The 17,750-nt window shown below is 30.2% G+C and overlaps 1 protein-coding gene across 4 annotated transcripts; it reads left to right on the top strand.

The window, feature by feature from the left end:
- The first annotated feature begins 6,070 nt into the window (after positions 1-6,070).
- LOC129311271 (choline/ethanolaminephosphotransferase 1) lies at positions 6,071-16,400 on the top strand. Of its 4 annotated transcripts, XM_054953464.1 has the most exons (20): positions 6,071-6,210; positions 6,285-6,447; positions 6,837-7,032; positions 8,047-8,056; positions 8,160-8,210; positions 8,554-8,631; positions 9,216-9,291; positions 9,382-9,404; positions 9,490-9,590; positions 9,975-10,069; positions 10,181-10,249; positions 11,835-11,904; positions 12,305-12,368; positions 12,439-12,479; positions 12,588-12,672; positions 13,622-13,684; positions 14,720-14,778; positions 14,872-14,924; positions 15,610-15,682; positions 15,910-16,400. In XM_054953464.1, exons 3-20 carry the CDS (start codon positions 6,896-6,898, stop codon positions 15,929-15,931), a joined length of 1,170 nt encoding a protein of 389 aa, XP_054809439.1. In that variant the 5' UTR covers positions 6,071-6,210; positions 6,285-6,447; positions 6,837-6,895; the 3' UTR covers positions 15,932-16,400. The 4 variants fall into 4 exon arrangements, with proteins under 4 accessions (XP_054809439.1, XP_054809436.1, XP_054809438.1 ...); XM_054953461.1 differs by lacking the exon at positions 8,047-8,056; XM_054953463.1 differs by lacking the exon at positions 8,047-8,056 and having other exon boundaries at positions 6,829-7,032.
- Positions 16,401-17,750: the final 1,350 nt, after the last annotated feature.

The following is a 17,750-nucleotide window of genomic DNA, read 5'->3' as shown; positions in this document are numbered from 1 at the left end:
GGAGAAGTTGTGTGAGCAAGATCGAGATCGAAGAAGGGGAAGGCATTTTAGTGTGCGTTTGATTTTCAGTTTGTCAAAAATTCATTTAGTGAAAGTCAGTTTAGTGAAAGTCAATTGTTGTAACAAAATTTGTGTTTGGATATATTTTTTTAAAAATCAGTTTGATACATTGAAAGTTATTTGGTTTATGATTGTGAAATGTGCTTTTGAATGTACAATTATCAAAAAAGACATTAATTTATAATGATTTATAATTTTATTATACAAATGTAGTATATTTAAAATATTTAGAAAATATAATAAATATTTTAAATAACATAAATTTTGATCTATAATGCTAAAAATTTGATTTCTAGTTATTTGTATTTTTTAATTTGTACTTTTAAAAGATGTAATAAAGATTTGTAATTTTTATTATACATTAATGCTAAAAATTAACATGATTAATTACTCAATTTATAATGCTAAAAATTGATATCTAATTATTATTATTATTAAAATAAGAATTATATTTTTAATGAATTAACTATTTTTTAAATAAAAGAATAAGAGATTAAACTTGAGATAATATGATCAAATTACTTTTCAAATCCACTTTTCAAAAGTTTTAAATAATTACGTTTCAGAAATCTACTTTCAACTACTATTTGAATGTACTTTCATGATGTGCTTTTCTATAAAATATTTTATACAAAAAATTTTTAACTTTCTAAAAGTAAAATTTTGCTTTCTGAACATGAAACAGAGGAAAACCAAATAGACCCTTAATCTTTTAACTCTCCAAGATATTGACACTAAGGAGGTCTTGCATTAATTTGAGGGACTTTTGGGCAATTAATTTCATTGTCAGGTAATTTCTGGCAATTTTTTTTGTTTTTTGATACATATTTTTTTGTACAAACGATAGAAACTCTACAAAAACTACAAGTACTAATAAAAAGTTAATATTCTCATTATGTATCAATGATATATAAATAAGTAGATTTTTTTTTTAACAAAAAAAAATGTTGGGGCGGTCACCCAACCCAAACACAGATACAAATATCTACAAATTTATATGAAGATGGGCAATGTTGGGCTTGCTATACGGGACTCAAACGTGCGTGGGACAAAGGATTTCAGTATTACTTGTTATATTGAGTCCTGTAAATGATTTGTACGAGGACATAACAATTAGAAGTGTTTAACTTATATTCATCCTCATCAACCTAGTTTGATTTATTTCATATTAAGACGGGTCCTGTTTTATTCCAAATATTATATATATATATATATATAATTTTTATTTTAAAAATATATATTAAATATATTAATTATATTAATATAATTTATACTTATATTAATTATAATCTTAACATGTGCAATACTTATTTAAAACTAAAATTTTTTTATATTTATAATTTTAATGACACAAACTAAGCAATACATGATAATATCTTTCTTTATAATATATTAATTATATTAATACAATATGTACAATTATATTAATAACTTGTATTTATATTATATTTCTTGCTTTATTTTCAAAATAATCACTAGCTTAACATATCTTAACAAAAGAAGAAGAGCAATAACTTAATGTTGTGCCTAGTTTGTTTGTTATTGTTGTTCTTATAATCTAAAGATCAATTGTAATTGCTATCATAATATATTATGTCTCATGTATATTTGATTTTAAGTTATACACTCATAGTTATATTGAGGTAATTCAATAATTAACTTTAAATTGTTGTGATTTATGTAATCAGGTTGTTTTGATTTTAAACTTAATAAGTTATGTGTTTTAAAAATTTTAGTTAATGAATGTTATTATCTAAGCTTTTTTCCTACATTGTCTGTTTTATTGAGATGATGGGTCATCTCGATCTCGTCCTGGTCCCATCTAGATTCCTAACTGGAAGGGACTGGGATAAAAATTTAATTCTAATCATTTTTTAGGATAGGACATGAGACATGAATGTCTAGGTCCCATCTCGTCCTGTAATATCTTTAATACGAATTATTGAGTGACTTCTTAATCCTCCTTTGGGTCTCCAAGTTATTTTGAGAGAGACTTTGAGCTCTTTATTACTTTAAAAAATACAATATATTTTTTTAAAAAATTAAATATTAAAAAATACAAGACATTCAAAGTGTAATTAATATGTCTTTTTTTAAAGTGCTCGTAATAAATAAATTATTTTATATTTATTTTAAAGTAAAATACTCTATTAAATAAAAGTAAATCTGAAAAAATAATGTTAGTTTGAAGACTCATGAATCACATATTTTGCACACTTTTCTGTTATATTTTTAACCATTTTTTATTAGTTTAGACTCTTGTATGCATGGTTTTAGTATTAGATTTGATCATTAGCTCATTTATATTGAGTTTTGACATTAGAGGCATTTTGGTTATTTTGCACATTTTATTAAATTAATTGTTTTTAATCTGAAATTTCAATTTCTTGACACATTTTATTACTTGGACAATTTTTATTTTCATTTTTAAGATTTTACTTGATTTAATTTTATTAATTGATTTAGTTTCGTTTGCTTTGTGTTTTTAAAGAATAAGGGGCAATTTAACATTTTTATTTTTTTTAAATCAGGTTTAAGCTTTCAAAGCTGGCGGATGAGGGGAGGACAGACGAATTTAGGAGCTCTCAGTTTCAGTGGAAATTTAATCTTGTCATCTCTCACTCGGTTAGAGCACAATCGCACGTCTCTCGGTTTCAATTCCTAATGCGCGCTGATCGCTCATCTCCTTCAGCTTCAGTTCATCGCACACACGATCACTGGTTTTCTCTCCGTTCAGTTTGGAGGAGGCTCACTCATTCATGGATTTTTTCAAGCAATCATCCATAGCAGCTTCTTGTGGACATTTTCCTCAATCAATTGTTGAAGAGGTTGAAATGAGTAGTTGAATTCTCCTAGAGTTTTTCAAGGGAGATGAGACTTTCATTTTAGTTTCCTTAGTTCAATTCATTTTAGTCTTACTATAATTCACTTTTAATTGCTTTGATTCTCTTGTTGCTATTGGCTTGGTGTGCAATTTAAGTTAGATTGAATTCCCTTCTTGATTTCACTCCTTTGAAAGAATTAGATGCTATGCTTTGACACTTAAATTGGATGATACATATTATATATTTGAATTTATACTTTAATGGTTATTGTTGTATAAATGTTATTCTGTCTAATCCTTATATTGATCTCTGAACCATTTATTTTTTGTTTAGATCTTAAATTGAAGTTAATTGGTTAACTCTTAATTGGTTTCAAATGTTAGAACATGATCAAGGCAAAGTAAGTTTTAATTCTAACAAATCATTGTTTGGCATAAATTTAAGAGAAATTGTGTCTTCGTCTAAATCACAATAACCTAGTTCTAATGGTAATTAATGGCAAATGAGTTGTAAGAATTGAATGAATTAAACTTATGATTTTATAATGGTGAAAGTAGATTCAAACTTTGGAAAACTCACTTATTTGCTTAGTTAAGTCAATTTCACTTCATCCTATATTTTCTTATAAAATTCAGAAATTATAAATACGTTAAACCTTAATTTTTTTTTCAAAACTAACATTATTTTTAACTTGTGAAAATAATTTATGAATTGTCTTTGTTTGTTTAAGTTTGCTCTCTTGAGATTTGATAACTTAAAGTGCATTTAACTATATTCTAGTTTTTTTAAAAGTTTGAGACGATTTAGGATTTTTCAAAGATAATTACATACTTTATTGAAGTGAGATTCAGTTAAAAATGTCTTAAATTTTTAAATAGAGTGAGTATTTTTTTTTGTGCTTTTAATTTTTCATTTGTTGTCTTTAATTTTTTATCAAAAAATTCAAGGTGCCTGAAATTTATTTTTTATGTAAATATTGATACAAAAACATCTTCATTTGTGGTGGTCTTTATTTATTTATTTTTTTTCTTTTTTTTTGCTTGATTTTTTTTTCAATTTCAATTGAATTTTCTGCAAAAAAAATTTATAATTTTTGAAAGTAACATATCCATTTTTAAGTTGAATTTTATGTATTTTCCTCCTAGCTAGCACGAGTTTCAAAATAAATTACGACAGTTTAAGAAATTTGTATATCTGTCAATTTTGATGTTTTACTGTTTTAGGGGAAGCCTTGACTTTGGTCAATGGCAAAAAAAAAAAAACTAAAAAAGGGAGACCTTGACTTAGACAAAAAAGAATATACAAAGTTCTAAAAGAAAGGGAAACATATTGATCGAGTTAACTCTTTTAAATTCAATTCTGATCACACGTTTAACATATTGATCATTTTTTTTTTTTGAAAAAAGAAAGGGAAACATAAACTTCTAAATAATTCTAAAATAGTTTGTAAACATTTATTTGATTCATTTATAGCTTTAACTGAAACATTGAAGCCTGAAGGCGTTCCCTTAATTGAGCACTCACATAATTTATATATAACTTATTTGCCTGAGAATTTTTTTGGCCACGATATTTATTTTGGATTTATATAAATAAAATAAGTTATTTTAATATGATTTGGTCTATTTGAAATTGTGATCACTTATACATTGTTGGCAAATTTTTTTGTGACTTTTAAGTCGAGGATAAAAAATAAAGCTTGATATATTATTCTTTATTTTCGTTAGTATTTTTAAGAGAATAATTTTTGGTTCTAACTTTTGTTATTTTTCAGTATCTCAAAGCTCACCATTAATATTATTCCATCATTCATAAATCAATAATTAATAATCTTTTGTAAATAAAAAGCTTTAATAAATTTTTAATTAAAAAAATCTAAAAAAAATCCCCTTTTGAAGATGTAAAGCGTAAAGTGTTGTGCTCCTTAAAATTTTCAACTGGTTTATGAATATAAAAAAAAACTAATTATTCAATTAAAATAGTATTTTTTTGCCATGAAATTAAAATAGTACAAAAATACGCTAATGTTTCATTTTTGCCTCTCTTCGTTAGAGACACATCTAATGGTTGACCTCTAAAAAAAAATGATAAAACCTTTTATTTATGAATTAGATTAATTTTTTTATTTCATTCGACATTTGAAATAACTTAAAAAATAGATCAAAGAGTGAAATAAATGTTATATATAAAGATGGAGTCGGTTTTTTTTTTTTTTGAAAGGCTCCCTTGCCTTCTCTTTGAACCATCACATATTTTTCTTTATTTTTTTAAATTTTGTTCCAGGTTTCTAAACTGTAATTGATATATATTTAAACCTCATAAATATTGAGAAAGGAAGAAAAATGAACAAATATGAAACATATTTCTTTTATGCATATATTTTAAAGTTATTAATTAAAATTTTGAAATATATATAGATATTTGGGAAAGTTGCAATGCAAGCATCAAAAGAGGCAAAAATTGCACTACAGGCTCAATAAATTATGTTATTACACTGCAAGTTCAAGAGTCTTTGTTGCAATTTTTTTGAGAGCAAAAGTATAATTTTGCTTTTATATGATTTGAAAACTTAAATCATGCAAAATACAATGTCCATCAATACATAGCACAATGTCCATGTGTGTCTAATTGATTAGTTAGTTTAATAAAATGTACAAATGACATGTATAATATATAACACAATGTTTATACATTCTAAACTAAATGTTTACGTGTGGACACATATGGATATTGTCTTGATAATTTATAAACATTATGTTGTACATTCATAAATATTGTGTTGTGCATCCATCGACTTTAATTTGTATATAATCTGGATTTTCAAATTACATAAGGACAAAGTTATACTTTCACTCTCAAAAAAATTTGGAACAAGAGTCTTTGAGCCTGCAGTGTAATATCACAATATATTAGGTCCAAAGTGATATATTTTGCTATTTTAGGGCTTATAGTATGATTCTCCCTAAACTTTTTTGATGAAGTATTGATGCTTATTGGTTTTTATTATATAATATGTTTGAATTTTAAATATTTATTTATTATTATAAACAATTATTTTTTATTTTAATTTGTATTATTTAAAATATATTATTAATTTATCTATAAAACGATTATTAAATCAAGAACTAGTGTATTTGATTACTCGATCTAATTTCTTTAGCGTGGCAAAAAGCGTGTTTGAAACTTGAAAGGCCACCGGCCTTCTCTTCCATAATATATGGAATAAGATGGCGTTTAAGAGACGGGATTTGATTTGAACATTCCTCACCGCACTGCGAAACCATTCAGACATAGACATTCAGTGGCAAAAGACAAGCCATCAATGGTAATTAATATTAATTATCAATTAATTAATGTAATAATGTAATTGAGTTTACTTTAATCATCTTATTTCCCTAGTTGCCGTTGCTGTCGGGGGAAGACAAGGGCAAGGCAGTAGAATCAAGTGTTGTTCACTTGTATGTTTGTTTACCCACTCCTCCTATTATTACAAGCTCCAGCTTTGCAGGGTTCCAATTCTATCATTTTCGCTGAGCCTGCACCGCCTCTGCGTTTCAAAGAGGTTGAGACTTTTTCTTTTTTCCTTGTTTTTTTTTTTCCTGCTTCTTTCATTCTGTTAGACTTGCAGATTCTTATTTGCTTTCCTGATCTGGATGTTTCCCATTTCTTTATCCTCATAAATATTGGTTTTTTCTACCTCTAGATCTGTTATAGTTTGATTTGGTCGGGACCAATCTCCTTTGGTTTGCGAAATGTGTACTTGCAGTGCAAATCAGAATAACTGCCTTTTGTTTTTCCATGAATCAATATCTGTTGTGGACTTGTGGCTGGCTAGTAATCTGTCAACTTAGTTCAAATTTTTTTTTTTTAACATACCCTTTAATTTTCAACAGTCTCATGTTACTGGCATCACGCATATTCGCATGCTGATTCGTGTTCAAAGTTCTGCAGGTCGTGCAGAGGCTTAGTTGGTCTTTGAAGGAAAAAAAATTCAGGGTTTATCTGAGATAATGGGTTATATTGGGGCTCATGGTGTAGCAGCTCTGCATAGATACAAATATAGTGGTGTAGATCATTCCTACGTCGCTAAATATGTTCTCCAGCCGTTCTGGAGTCGCTTTGTTACTCTCTTCCCTTTATGGATGCCGTGAGTACTCTCATCTTTGGAATTAATGTTCTTTCTATGTTATGACTTATCTGTTTATAGCAGTAAATATTTATTCACTTTCAGTATGCTACTATGCTATATCATATTATGATCATTAGTGGGCTAGGTGTTTTTTAAGTTCTTTTATTGAATATCTTGTATACGATAAAATCACTGTAATATACTGGCAATTCAGCGTCAGTTTTAGTAAACATGCATTCTAGAAGTGAAAATAAGCCTCGGTATATCTTCATGCTTATTTTCATTCCTTAGTTTAGGCCGCCTTTGGTTTCAGGATGTTTTTTAAATGTTTATTATATTTTTGTAATAATTATTTAACAGTTTTTATCTTTTTTTTTTATTACTTTTCTAAGTTGGAAGTACTAGGATTATTTTTCGTCCTTAGATTCACCTTTTTTAATTCTATTCCATATTTCCATTCTTGTACCAAACAGATCCTTAGGCTCCTAGTGTATAAAATTTAGGAATTAAGATTGGTTTAGTTGCTGTGCTCAAAGGTTCTTTTGGACTTCAAACAGCTATAATTGCAGTTAGCGTAGTCTATACTGAGAATAGACAGACGGATATTTTGTACTTGGAAGTGCTGCTATTGAATTTTTTGCTGAAATCCTCATTCTCCAGTTGTATAAAATAAACAACATCAGAATGCAAATGATTTGTACAACATTCGTCAGATTTAAAAATTAATGACATCCAGTAACTTTCTGTTCTTATGATCTGTTGTTGGGGGCTAAAATGCTTGCAACTTGCCAAAATTCCACTTCCTCATTTTAACTAGAGACATGCTTAATTTGTTCTGTTTGTCACATGTAAACACAGACAAACGCAAATATAAGAATACAATATTTTTATTTACTCTGCCTCTTTCGCAATAGTTTTAGTTAGACCTTACTGAGTGCCAGTTTAGTTTACAAGATCTGGATTGCACTAACTTCTACCCTTTCCTTGTATTTTCCCCCATCTGCTGGCATATTGGTATTCTGGGATTTGCAGTCCAAATATGGTATGTCTTTGTGCGTTCTCATTGTAGCATTAGTTCACAAGTGTTCCTTTTGACATCATGAACTTATCCTTGGCACTGATAATTCATATATTGTTGGTTACAGATAACTCTTACTGGATTCATGTTTTTACTTGTGTCTGCACTTCTTGGCTATGTAAGTGGGACCTGATGCATTTATCCTGCTTCATAATGCTGGCACTCATAATAGTGATAAATTTGCACTTTTGTTATGCTTCACTTTACCTTTTCTTTTTCATCAAATGATATGATGAAATTTGTGATGATTGAATATCATTTAAATGTACTCTTGTTAAGGTTGCTGGTTAATTTCATGGTTTTTGGTGCCTTCTTGTACATAACTTTCCCTTTTTAGAATGGTTGAATTTTACCTTTGATATGCTCATGGAAGAAAATTTGGATCCTGAAAATGGCTGTGTTGAAAGTTGAAACCGAATCATCAAACCATGCTAAGTTTTCCTTATTAACTATTGATGCAGATATACTCACCTCAATTGGACTCGCCTCCACCAAGATGGGTTCATTTTGCTCATGGACTACTTCTGTTTTTATACCAGGTTTGCTTAGGTCCTGAGACTGCTCATATAAATAGCATAATCATCTGCTCCTTTTTTGGCTCTCTTTATTTTAGCTGTACTGTACATGGGTCCCTTTCTTTAACTTGATGACAAAAAAGCCTAATAAAATTCGGTTATTTAACGAAATTCATTGCCTTGATCTCATTTCTTATATTTGCTATCTGCATTTTTTTTTAATATCACGCTGCTGTTTTCATGTGCTTTCGAGTCTAATGAAACATAAGGATTTAATTATTGATGGCTTTTTTTTTTCTTTGCATGTTTGTGTGGGGTATATTAGAAATATTTTGGTTTTGAAGCATGTTTAGATTTGGCATCCTATTATTATATAGGAATTTACTGAACAGAAATCTATAATTTAAATCTGGATTTTTGGGAATTTTTTTATTTGTAATTAAATATATTGAGCTAATTTTATCTATTCCATCTACTGTCCCATCTACCCCCCCCCCCCGGTTCTGTCAATTTTATGCATTATTTTAGCGGTTCATTATATGGTAACTGAGTTTCCTAGTTTTTGCTGCCATATTATGTTATTGATTTTTTTTTTTAATGTATCCTAGACATTTGATGCTGTGGATGGGAAGCAAGCTAGAAGGACAAATTCTTCCAGCCCGCTAGGGGAGCTGTTTGATCATGGTGAATTTGTATTGCAATATTTTTTCCCCAATTGTTTATCTTTATTCATGTAATTTGATAGTGATGAACATATATGCTACCATGTTGCAGGATGTGATGCGCTTGCTTGTACAGTATGTCTGCAGTTTTGGTTGTTATCTTTAAGTCTTTAGCCTTTAAAAGAGAATAAAGAGAATCATCTGTTAAAATTTGTATCAGTTTGAATCATTGGCTTTTGGGAGCACTGCTATGTGTGGAAGAAGTACTTTTTGGTTCTGGTTAATATCTGCAGTTCCCTTTTATGGTGCAACCTGGGAGCAGTAAGTTATTATGTTTATTGTTATATGCTAAATAATATGTTACATAGATTTCTTTCCCCCTTTTTTTTTGGGGAACTCCATTAGTTTTTATGGAATATAAACTTTGTTTTGACTACCCTTCTGCCAGAACAAGGTGCTTCTGGTTGAATTGGAATACTCAATAGAGTTTCCTTATTTAAAGGTTTTGAAAAAGTATTGTATGTCAACAGTCTCGTTTAAACTGTTATTAAATGGATGCTTTCTTTAGTGTATATTTGTAAAATCATACTATTTTTATGATTGTATATAGTTGTGTTTTTATTTATTCTTCTCAATTGTCTTTTTGATATATATTTTTACGCTGGCGTTATTGATTTTCTCTTTTGAGTGTTGTTCTGAATGCAGCTATTTCACAAATACACTTATACTGCCAGTTGTCAATGGACCTACTGAGGGTCTTATGCTTATTTACGTCTGTCACTTTTTTACTGCTGCTGTGGGTATGCTGTTTCTCCAGTTGTATTTCTTAATCTGAAGGTTTAATATTCAATTTGATTTTTTTCATCTGTGCTGCCTTTGATCATCTATTATTTTATTATTCTGATCTTCAGGTGCTGAATGGTGGGTTCAGCAATTTGGAAAGTCTATGCCCTTTCTAAACTGGGTGCCTCTTATTGGTGGTAAGGCCGTCCTTCGTTATATGGTATACTGGTCATTTTTGAGACCTAAAGATTTTGATTTGAGTTCTGTTTAAGCATATGATTACTTCTCTGTCTGTGCGAAGTTTCATATTTTGGTCACTTTTCTTTCCTCAATAGTATCTTTTGGAATTTCTTTCACAGAACTCTGTTTCATGTGATTTGGAAGCAACTTTGCATCCATTTCTTACGATGTTTATCTTAACTATCAAAGACTATTCAATCCCAAAATTTTAGGCTGGTAGGATAAGACTGAACAAATGATTTATTTGTATGCCTAACATGCCATCACATGTGAATGCCTTTTGGGCTTGAAACCATTTGCACAGGGAGCTGGGTTTTTCTTTCTTTCTTTTTTTTTTTTTGTGTGTTGGGGGGCTCTATTTCACTTTTTAAAAAATAATAAAAATAAAATTTAAACATGTATAAAAATATGATAATATTACTAATTGTTTATATTCTGATTTAATGAATTTCATAACTTTACATGCGATGTTTTAAAAATCAGCTGGATGATGATCCAGAAAGGTTAGTAAGTTACGGTTCTCATGATTTAACCGATTAGACCAGTGGTTGAACTAGTAGCATAATAATTAAATAAAAAAATAATATTTATATGAAAAAGGGGTCAAAACGTTCCAACAGTTTCAAGTCCTAGGTTTTTCTTCAGAACTTCAAGAACTACCCGAGTCAACCCCGGGTCAATTGCAAGAACAGGTCAAATGGTTGAACCAGACCGTTTGCTTCTCCAAGCGATGGTCCAACCAGTCCGGATTTGAAAACACTGTTTACATGGCAAAGCATCCTTGACTGTTTCGTGATCTTTATGAATAACAAGTTACTCTAATGACCTGATGATTCTAAAACTAGGCTTGTGGATGATTTTATTAATATCTTTAACATTACGCACATTTTGTTACCTTCAAAACATTATGCACCTTTGATTTATAGCATAGCATTATGTCATTATTTTCTTAGCTCTTCATTTCATTTTGCATGTTGCTGGAGAACTTAGAAGTCATCATTACATAACGTTAGAATTTAGCAGTGTAGGCATTATAATGAACTTATATGTTGAGAATTATATAAGAATTAGGGCATCATGTTCAAGGCCTTCTATTAGATTATTACGAAATTATTTGAATAATGCACCTCTAGATACTGATATCTTGTTTTGCTTTCTCTGAGAGGGGAATTTTCCTTCAATTTGTTACTACAATGCACTCTTAAATTAACTTCTCGAATACCTGTTTCTCCTCTTTTACTTCTTGATCTTGTACAGCCTTCTAGTTTCACATTCATCAATTTATCATGGTATCTTTAGATATGGCTTTGATTTACTTTGAGACTAGTGAGAAATGTTGCTATCATTAAGGTCAAATTGTTAATGTCGTTGCCAGTAGGTAGATATTTCTGAATCTGTTGTAACTCTGTCTATCAATGTACTTTGATTTTCTTTCATGTGTACTTTCAAAGAAGCTAGTAATAGATTAAGGGTGTGCATATAACCTAGTCATTCTGTAAATTCTTTCATTAGAATTATGAGTTTGATTCTTCTGGATTTCAGGAATTCCTACATACAGAGCAGTATTGTTCCTTATGATAGCTTTTGGTGTTATACCAACAGTTACATTCAAGTACGTATAATTGGTAATATTAATGTTTAACTTTTTTAGCATTGGCACTAGTTTACAAGTTCAATTTTCTGATAAAAAAGCATACCATCTAGTCTAATGGTAAATTTGTCAAAAACGTTTTTTTAGGCAGACCATTATATACCATATGCGTTGTAAGATGGTAGTAGACTGAGACTATTGAAAAAGGTAGAAGATAGATAGCATTAGATGTTCTATCAGGTTCTTATAGATAACATGGAAAATCTCTCCATCAGTTATTACAAACAAGAATTTTCTTGTTATATGTTCAAAATGATTCTACTAACCAAAAAAGTTCAAAATGATTTTTGTGTTTCTGTATACGTTACCCCTCACTAATTATGTGACATGCTTAAAATGTCAATCTTTTGGTTTTATGCAGTGTTTGCAATGTTTACAAGGTAGTTAAAGCAAGGAATGGAAGCATGTCACTTGCACTGGCAATGGTAAAACCTTTTGTCAAGGTTATTTTCCGAAATTCTAGTTTCCTTGTTGATATGTTCTCTTTTTGTGCAGCTTTACCCATTCACTGTCCTCCTGGGAGGAGTTTTACTATGGTATAACTTAAGTTCTCTTTCTTTTTTCCTTAGTTCCCCGTTGTGTTCAAAAGTGCATGCTCTTTTCTGTTGTATATATAAACACAGCTGATTGTATCTTGTGGGCAGGCAATATTTATCACCGTCTGACATCCTTGGAAACTACCCACATTTAGTCATTATAGGAACAGGACTTGCTTTTGGGTTTCTGGTGGTAAGATAGCTGTGTTTTTCAATTAAATTCTAAATTTTTAATAATTTCACCCTGATTCTTTTGTGGCATTACTGTCTTTCGTGTCATACTTTGATACATTTTAGCTGGTTACTTTCCGTAAAAATATATATATATATATAAATAATCATCGGCTGTTTGGAGGATGAACAGATTTAAAATTACTTTGAAGTACTTAAAAAGGAGCTATTCAACTAATTCACACTTATTACTGCGCGGTGGTGTAAAAATGGTTTGAGATTCCCCGTGTTTAGTTCCCATTTAATAACTAATTTAATGTTCTCCGATATGTTTTAATCTGTACGAAGTTCTTGTCCGTGCACGCTGTTTCTAGAAACTCTTGGTCTTGTAGACACCTAAAATACGAATCTCAACCCATGGGCTAAAAGTTTTGTTCTGCGTGATATGTTATTTCATTTCAATTTTCATTTATTTTTTTGATATGACACCTAATTTGATTGTAAGTGTGATATTATGCTGTAGCATCATTTAAGGGCACAGAGATCTTTTGTTTTACTGATTGTTATTGGATTTCTATAAAAAAAATTAAAGAGCCTGTGTTGGATGCCTTTAGTTACTGATTTCTCTTTTCCAAGCTATTGTGTTGCTGACTTAAATAGTTATGGACTGATGCTGTTGTCATGACTCATGATTAATGTTGGTATGGTAAAATGGCTCTTCAATGCGTTTGCCTTTTGCAATTACAATTCTATCTGGCAAAGATGACCTCCGTGTTTACAAAATAAGTTTCGATCAGGCAAGCTAACTAGATAGATATTTAAGATGAATAAAAAAGTTTATTAAATTGTTAAAATTTTCCAGTTCAGACATTTTGCTAGTCACTTCACTCCAATGTTCTAACTTAGCTCCACCATCGTGGACAATCTAATTCTTCACTCCAATGTTCACTGAAGTAAGCTTAATTTTGCAGGGAAGGATGATTTTGTCCCACTTGTGTGATGAACCCAAGGGCTTGAAAACTGGAATGTGCATGGTATTGAGTTTCTTTATGTTAAATACTGAAGATTTTTTCACAGCTGTTCTACTTTCTCGATTTGGATATTGTCTTATATTCAACTAGTGACTATTTAGGATGATTCATTTATATGTTTGTGTCACCTACCTTGGGTATATCCCATAGAAGGTACTGTTTGGGAATGAATCACAAACAATTAATATTTTGGATTTATATTACAAGAACAACACAGCCTTATTTTACTAAGTGAGGCCAGTTACATCGATCACACATTGTCATTGGCTCTAACAACTAACTCTCATCATGAGATCTTGTTCGGTAACTTGCGCGTCATTCTTAGTCTCTCTCCATATCTTTTAATGGGGTTAAGGATCATATACTCAACTCTCTTTGATGGATGCTGCACCAACTTTTCCATGTACAATCATTACAGATATTGTTTTATTTTGGATAACCACACATCCATTTTAACATTCTTATCCCTACTTCTCCTATATTTGGCTCTTGTTGTCCCTTTGCATCCAACATTGTTGGTCTTATAGTGGTCTGGTAAAACTTTAATCTTAATAGGTTTTTTCCCCATCACAAATGAATTTTGATGCATTTTTCTATTTTAACCACTCAACATATACCTATGCTTAACATCTCCATCAATTTTACTGTCATTTATAAACCTAAACTTCGACACTTGTGGTGGAGTCTATCTTCCGGATTTGATGTCTAAATCATCACTAACTTGCCTGATGTGAAATTTGCAAGGCATATGTTCTATCTTGCTTTTACTCAGGTGAAAACCTCTTGATTTCAAAGTTCGTCTTCAGAACTCAAGTATAGAGTTAATATATTCTTTTGACTCCTTAATTTAAACTATATCATCTACAAGAAGCATGCATTTGGTGATTTTCTTAAATTATATCCTTAGTTGGTTAACTGTAAATAAAAATAATTAGCTCAAAACTCTCATATCAAAGTAGCTGGTTTCTTGGACGTGACTCGCTGTCTAAACTTTGTTGCACTGAGATAATTGATTCTGGGGTTGTTTCCATTGTACAGTCCCTCCTTTATCTCCCATTCGCTATTGCTAATGCACTTACATCAAGGCTGAATGACGGGTATGTCCTCTTGTGTTCAGCTGATAGGTGTTTATGTTGTATTTGCGTGGTGTTGTTTTTCCCCTTACACAAGTCCATCAAAATATGTGGCAGGGTTCCTTTGGTGGATGAGAGACTGGTTCTTCTTGGTTATTGTGCATTCACAGGTACAGTTAACATTATTTTATTTCTGGACAGACAGATAAACATAATCAGAGAAAATAAACAAAGAAGTAACAAGGGCCGGAGGACTTGCTGGCGCTAAAAAATAAAAAGGGGGCGGGGAGGCCAGAGGATTAGATATGCCTAAGTTCTAAGAACTGAACAAAGAGAGCATGTCATCTAAGCGACAGTTGTAAGCCTCACTGTGTTTCCAGCAAAAATAAATAAATAAAGTTAAATTCTCTAAAATGGCTCATAGCTGTTTTTTTTAATGTCTGAGGTAAGGACACCATAGCACCGAATAACATCAAAGTATAGCAGATCTTCTATAACCGTTTCCATCTTCAGTCTTCCTAAGCCTTTTGAATGACAAATGATAGAGATCTCTAGAGTCTGAGATGATCCAGCAATTACCAACTCATTGAAGAGCCGACACCACAGGCTTGTAGCATATAGCAGCATATTCTGTTATGCTATTATTTTCAAATTACTTCTCTCAGGTCAGAACCAATTTATAATTCATACGTGTGGTCTGCCTGGGAAGTAAAGCTACTCATTTCACTGGGGAAAAAAAAATCCACGTGGAATTAAAATTTTGTAAGGCTTATGTTTGGTTGATTTTGAGGTGGATTACATAGGAAATCAATTGACGTTGCTCTCTGCTTTCTTGATGTATGTCTCTCTTTACAGTGACTCTTTACTTGCACTTTGCGACGTCTGTCATTCATGAGATTACTACTGCCTTAGGAATATATTGTTTCAGGTAAATCATCCGTTCTAGATTAATGTGCTATTTATCAATTTTGGCAGTTCTTTGTCCCTTGATGTTGTCTTTATTTCTTCATCTCTTCTGTACATATACAATATCACTATTTTTATGTAATTACTGTAAATTAAGTAGCTCTTTGTGGTTAAGTGTTCCTCATATTTCTGGCTATCATGGACAATGGGCTTTTGATACTTACCATCTGACCTTTTGCATGGTTCCAGGATAACAAGGAAAGAAGCTTAATGTACCACTTTTTCCTTTCGGTATGTCCTCTTATTAATAATTTATGTTCCTGAAGACCTTTCTCGTTTATTGTCTGAACTGATCCGTCTTTTTCATTTACACAGAATTGTTTTTCCTTTTTTTTTTTTGTTGTTGGTGAACATATCATTTATTACTTTTTTGTGTCGCTTAAATTACTATTTCAGTCACATCAGCTGGAAGGTCTTGAAAGATGCGGGAAAGATTTCAGTTGATAGTATTTTTGCTTCATCAATTTTGACCAATCATTGTTTATGATGACTGTTTTAATAGTAATTATAAATTATGAGATAATCTGGGGGATCGGGATCCAGTTATGCAAACTCAAGCATTTAAAGCACTAGAAGTAACTATTTTGACTTGATTCCAAATGGAAAAAAACAATTATATGATTTTCTTATTTTTGCATAGGCGTGTGAATGACTTAATAGTAATTATACATTGATGTGAATGATTTGGTTCCCTGAGTCTTTTGTTTCTTTTCTTTTTGTTTTTTTTTGGGTCTGTGTCAGAATTATTTATGATTTTACTGAAACAGTACGTAGGCAACTTGTATTTGGAAAAAGTAACCTCCATATGTATTTGCTAAATTGACTTTTATATAGCTTTTAGGTTTTATGGATGAATTTTCAAAATAATTTTTTGCCCTAACCAAACGAGCGTTTGAAAAAGTTGGTTCCTAAACGGACTTTTGGGGGTGTTTGGAATTGGATATATGACTGTATGTTTTGCGAGAATTTAAAGCAAATTATACTATACATGATTGGTGAAAAAGTGTAGCTTTTTATAGATTTCAATTCTAAAGATCCACGACTAAAAATTTTAATTATAAACAGTGTACCTTTATGAAGGGAGAGTGATACTTAGTTGGATCCCAAAATTTTAAATCAATAACAGTTATATTTCTAACAATTTTTTAAAAATGAATTGTGTATATTAATTCAAATAGTTATAAACGAGAATTTCATAAATAATCTTAGAGTTATATTTAAAATTTAAATATTTTTTTGTAATTGAAATTTTTAAATTTATATTTATTTAAATTGATATTTATAATTTATTTTGAAGAATATTGTTGGAAGCAAAATGAGGTAACTTCATCATCTTCATGTAGCAATTCTCTCACTAATCAGACTGGGACGTCATAATTAATCTTTTATCATCTGAATAAGTATGCATAGTATATACTTGTCATCAACAAAACATGACACTATTGCCAGGATAGTCTTTGAAACAATCTCATGTTCTTTGCATTGTTCTAAACAATATTCTTACCCAATATTTTATCTCAATTAAATTATAAGTGGTGGTGGTAGGAGGGAGCAGAAGGAGGAGAAATGAAATGGAGTGAAGATGTTTGTGAAACGGGAAAGGGAAGGAGGAGAGGGGATTGTAATATATGAAGCAAACTAAAATATAAATTACATTTTATAAATAAGCTAATAAGTGCATTAAAAAATTAGAGTAAATAATGATTTTCCTTCTATTTTATTAAAATTATAGAGGCCTTTCCTTTATTTTCAAAACCTATATTTTAATTTAAATTTTATCTCCGTTAAGAATATTTCATTAAAAAATTTAACTTTTTTATTTGTAATTGTGTTTAAAATTTTAAAATTATTAATTCACTTTTATAATCTAATTGTTTTCAAGGGACGTTTGTGTTTTGTCATTAAGAATATGTTTGAAAGTATATGATGAAATGAAAAGAAACAATCATTAATGAAATAGAATGGGGTAGAGTGGAATGAAATAAAACATTCCATTATTTGAAAGTTTTATTAAAGGAATAAATAAATTT

The sequence above is a fragment of the Prosopis cineraria genome, unplaced genomic scaffold (genome assembly GCF_029017545.1).
Source record: "Prosopis cineraria cultivar Desert tree isolate PC_DT_omini unplaced genomic scaffold, ASM2901754v1 PC5, whole genome shotgun sequence".
NCBI lineage: Eukaryota > Viridiplantae > Streptophyta > Magnoliopsida > Fabales > Fabaceae > Prosopis > Prosopis cineraria.
This window is presented reverse-complemented; position numbering and strand designations above follow the sequence as displayed.

Coding starts and splice junctions, on each gene's coding strand:
- LOC129311271 (XM_054953464.1), top strand. CDS start 6,896: ATGGGTTATATTGGGGCTCATGGTGTAGCAGCTCTGCATAGATACAAA. Junction 8,211..8,553: donor TGTCTGCACTTCTTGGCTAT/GTAAGTGGGACC, acceptor CTATTGATGCAG/ATATACTCACCTCAATTGGA. Junction 14,779..14,871: donor ACATCAAGGCTGAATGACGG/GTATGTCCTCTT, acceptor AATATGTGGCAG/GGTTCCTTTGGTGGATGAGA.